The 4188-nt window shown below is 51.1% G+C and overlaps 1 protein-coding gene across 1 annotated transcript; it reads right to left on the bottom strand.

The window, feature by feature from the left end:
- Positions 1-270: 270 nt before the first annotated feature.
- Positions 271-4182, bottom strand: LOC109365105 (CD209 antigen-like protein A; the record flags this gene model as incomplete). The annotated part of the gene is made up of 9 exons (XM_031557742.1): positions 3643-4182; positions 3292-3342; positions 2545-2670; positions 2260-2310; positions 2052-2165; positions 1559-1621; positions 998-1087; positions 720-886; positions 271-468 (listed from the first exon to the last, which is right to left on the bottom strand). Coding segments are annotated over exons 1-9 (936 nt in total), but the record flags the coding sequence as incomplete, so codon positions are not given.
- Between the last annotated feature and the right edge of the window lie 6 nt (positions 4183-4188).

Raw genomic sequence — 4188 nt, forward strand, 5'->3', positions numbered from 1 at the left:
GGGAGGGGAGGAGGAAAGGAGGGGAGGAGGGAGGGGAGGGAAGGGAAGGAAGGAAAGGAAGAGGATAAAAGGAAAATTATAATGAGCCTCACAGAGGCAGAGCACTCTCAGAAAGAAGGGAAGTTCTTTTTTCCAGCGCAGGATTCTGCTGCAAAGCCCCATCCTGCACCCAGAACATCGCTTTTGTTCCGTGGGTTTCGCCACCAGCAAGAAGATGCTCCAGTCACACCATTTTTCCCCATGAAAACCCTTTGCTTTGTGTCGAATCACCCGAAGAACCCATTTCGGTGGCTCAAATTGACCTTTTTTCCCCAACTTTTTGGGATGCTTTTGGGGAACCCAGGTGTGGGATCTGTACCTGGTGCTGACAGCGTCGCCGTTTATCCAGAGCCACGTGCCTTCCTGCTGCTCATCTGTCACACCCAGCCAGTACATGTTGCTGCTGTTAATGCTGTTCTTCAGGAAGCCCTAGGATGAACAAATTCATTAAAGAACACCAAAACACCATAATTTCCGGGCATGCTGTATGAGGATCTTCTCCTGAAAAGAAGCTTTACTCAACCTCTGAGCTTTTCCACCTCACTCTGAGCCCTCCAGCGAAGGCCAGTGGCCAATCTTGGCTCATCCAAGCCCCCAAACCCGGAGGTTTTGAAGGTTGTGTGTTTGCCAAGAGTAGGAATTGTCCTAAAAATGGGGATTTGGGGTTTTTGGAAGCTGACCTGCTCCCCACCCGAGTTGATGATGACCAGGTGAGCACCTTGGTCATCACAGATCTCCTTTGCTTCCCTCCAGCTCATCCTCTCGGTGGAGAAGGAATAGCAGCTGCCCTTGAAAGCCTTCCAACCAGCCAAGCACTTCTTATCCGGGATCACTTTGCACATCTGCGCTGGAACGAGAAGAAAAAAAACCCAAAATCAGCAGGGATCACCCAAAGATTTTCCAACCTTAAGCCCAGGGTGGTTTTTCCTGCACCGCAACAGCAGCAGCGTGGCTCTACCTGCCAGGTCCTGCAGCTCTCTGTAGTAACCTCGCATCCCGCTCCGCAGCCACATCTGCTCCCGACGGGATTCCGACACCTCCTGAAGCACTGGGAGAACAGAGCAGGGTGAGATTTCCTTCCTCCCACCCCACAGTTTGGTTTACCCAAACCTTCCAGCTCTTCATTAAGCCCTTGGTGGACGGCCACCAAAGGGTTGGCCAACTACACTTGGAGTTCTGGGGGATTTCTTGTCGGATTCACGCCCTTTCTCTCCCTCCTAAGGAGGTGGATTTTCTCCCAGGTGAGCTCCTAATGTACAGCCTGATGAACCCGTGACTCCCAGTAGGCAGATTTGATCCCATCTGCACTTTTTGGGGTCTAATTCCATTGGGATTGAGGACAGTTTGGTCGCTGTCCGACCCACACCACTCGATTCCCCACCGATCAGTGGAAATCGGAACCGACCGGCGTTGCTTCAATAAGAGATGGAGCAAAACCAAGAGCCACCCAAAAATCGCAGCTCACGTTTTCCTCCGTTTGCACCAACGTGGACCAGAACACAAAAATTTAGGGACCTACTGTGAATTTGGGTCTCGGAGTAGTTTGACCTCAAGAGCTCCAACTCCGCCATGATTTCCATCTCTGTAATAGAAACGATGGAAGAAAAAGAGGTTGGATACCGGCAAGGAATCTCGAGTGATGTCTACACTTGCCCAACTTATGACTTGTGGGGCAGAGGGAGGGGTTTAATGTGGATTTACACCCGCGGTGCCGTTGGCGTGGGTGGGAGGGGGCAGGTGGAGCAGCGTGGGAGCAATTTGGAAACCCGAAAACTCTCACATCACAGAGTGCAAGTGAGAATCTGGTCAGGTTGGAAACCCTAAAACTCATCCCGTGGGGTGGCAACGAAAGGATCTGAGGCAACAGAAGGGCGTGAGCTGCGACATCAGCTCAAGGCACTCCAGCCTATAGACGTTGTCTTATTTTCGGTGGTGAAAATGCTTTTTTTTTTTTCTTTTCCCCACGTTTTTTCACCAATCCTGGCGTTCCCCAAGCTGCTGGGGCCACTCACGTTTCACCACAGCCAGAGCCAGGAGCAGCACCCACACCACGAAGCTCAGGGCCACCAAAACGTAGAGGATGGTCGTCGATGGCCACCCACCTCCACTGCTGGGCTTGGGGTTCCCTGCAGAGAAATCAGGGAGAACCCAAAACTCCACGGTCTGGACCCGTCTGATGTCTTTGTATCACCCAAGGAAGGACAGACAGAAGAGACTCACCCATTGGAGAAGGGTTTGATGATGGTGGTTTCCCCGCCAGGATGTAGACACCTACGGAGAGTCAACCACCCTCAGAGGTGCTCAAGATTTAAATGTTGTACAAAGGGACACGGTTTAGCGGGGAAATACTGGTGGCAGGTGAACGGTCGGACTGGGTGACCTTGGAGGTCTTTTCCAACCTTGGTGATTGTATGGTTGTATGGAGTTGTATGGGAAAAGTGGCGTTTTTAGGGCGTTTTGAGGGTATTTTGGAGTGAAGGTGCAAGGAGGGGAGCTGGGTGCTACCTGTGCCTCCTTTTTCCTTCTGGCTCTGCAGATCTCTGCTGGACGTGGGTGGTTTGTAGCCACGATCCGACCCCGACACCGACACGTCATCGTAGTCATCCTCATCAGCAAAGCTGTCTGGAGATGCTGTGGGAGAAGGACAACAGGGGGGGAAAAAGTGGGTTTTGTGCCAATTAGCACAAAATTAGCACAAAATTAGCACAAAATTGCCTGCCAACAACTGGCCTCAATCCTTTGGAAAGCGTCGAATCAAACAGTTTTTTCCACCCCAGCGGAGTTTGGGGTCGTTTTGGTAAATCTGCACAAGATGTGAACATTTTGATGCCCAATGTAAAAAAAAAAGAAAAAAAAAGAAAAAAAACCAGTGTAATTCTGTATTACTTTTTATCTTATCTTTGTATGGATTTTTGTAACCCGTCCTCGGTAGCGTTCTCACCCTGGTTGCAAATCTGAGCTGAAGTTTGAATCCCTCCACGGTGGGAAGGGGAAAAACGTCACCAAATGATCGATTCCTCACTCCAAGAGGGGGCAACAAATTCCCTTCTGCTTTCCCCAGGGAAGATTTTCAATGTTTCCTTTGGGCAATTGGATCCCATTTTACGGAAGGAACCAAATTCAGAGAGAAATAGAGAGAAAGGTCCGACCGACGGAGCTGAAAATAAAGCCCTGAGACACCTCAGGGAGTTCTGCTTTCCATCTACGCCACCAAAAAAAAAAAAGCCCAAAAAGGTGAAAATGAGGACTCACCCGGCCTGAAGTCATTCATGGGTGTCATTTTTCTAGCAGCAGAGTAAATTCCTGCCAAAAACAGGGAGGAAAACAACGCTCAGGATAACAGGATCCCCAAAACCGACGCAATCGCTGCTGGCGAGGAGGCTGCTGGCTCTTTCTTAAGGTCCAGCACGGAGTTTGTGGGTGAAATGGGGCAAAACCTGGAGATTTTCAGTTTTCTTAAGCAAGGTCAACACCCACCTGCGCTCAGGCACGTTTTGCCTCCCTCCATCCAACACCAATGCCCTCCACACAACGAGGTGCCCCTCCTATCGCCAAGCCATCCCAAAAACGCACCAAAAACAGCCGTTTTCACCCCAAATTTACCTGTTTGTTTCACCGGCCGCTTGGCGGGGACCGGAGGGGGACCCAACCAGTTGCCGTAAGTCTCCTGTAGGGCCATGGAAGGTTCTTCCAACCTAAACCATGCTACAACTTTTTGGTTCTCCGCTCCTCGCGCAGGCGCAGCCCCGACCCCGCACCGCCTCCAGCTCTCCCCATTTCAGGGTTTGGCCCTGAGGTTTCGGTTCCTCCCGGGAGGGGAATTGGTGCTGTGGGCTCATCAGCGAAACAGCCATCGTGCATCAGTGCCCACGAGCGAGGGATTTGCATACCCGCCCCAAAAAACATGCTTTGCTTGCTTCCGTTTTCGGGTTGGGTTTTTTGTTTTGTTTGGGAATGCGATGCGGAGCCCGGACCCCTCCTCAGAACCGCAGAGATGGGAAACGGGTTCAGATCACAAAGGTTTTGTTCAAATCGCAACCAAGAGACTTTATTTGGAGGGATGATGAGTTGAGCTTTGGGAAAACGGGTGGCAAAAGGTGAGCAAACATCCCCGAAAATCTCCACCTCCTCCTCCAGGAGCGACCCCCC

This window comes from Meleagris gallopavo, unplaced genomic scaffold (assembly GCF_000146605.3).
Source record: "Meleagris gallopavo isolate NT-WF06-2002-E0010 breed Aviagen turkey brand Nicholas breeding stock unplaced genomic scaffold, Turkey_5.1 ChrUn_random_7180001955171, whole genome shotgun sequence".
Lineage (NCBI taxonomy): Eukaryota > Metazoa > Chordata > Aves > Galliformes > Phasianidae > Meleagris > Meleagris gallopavo.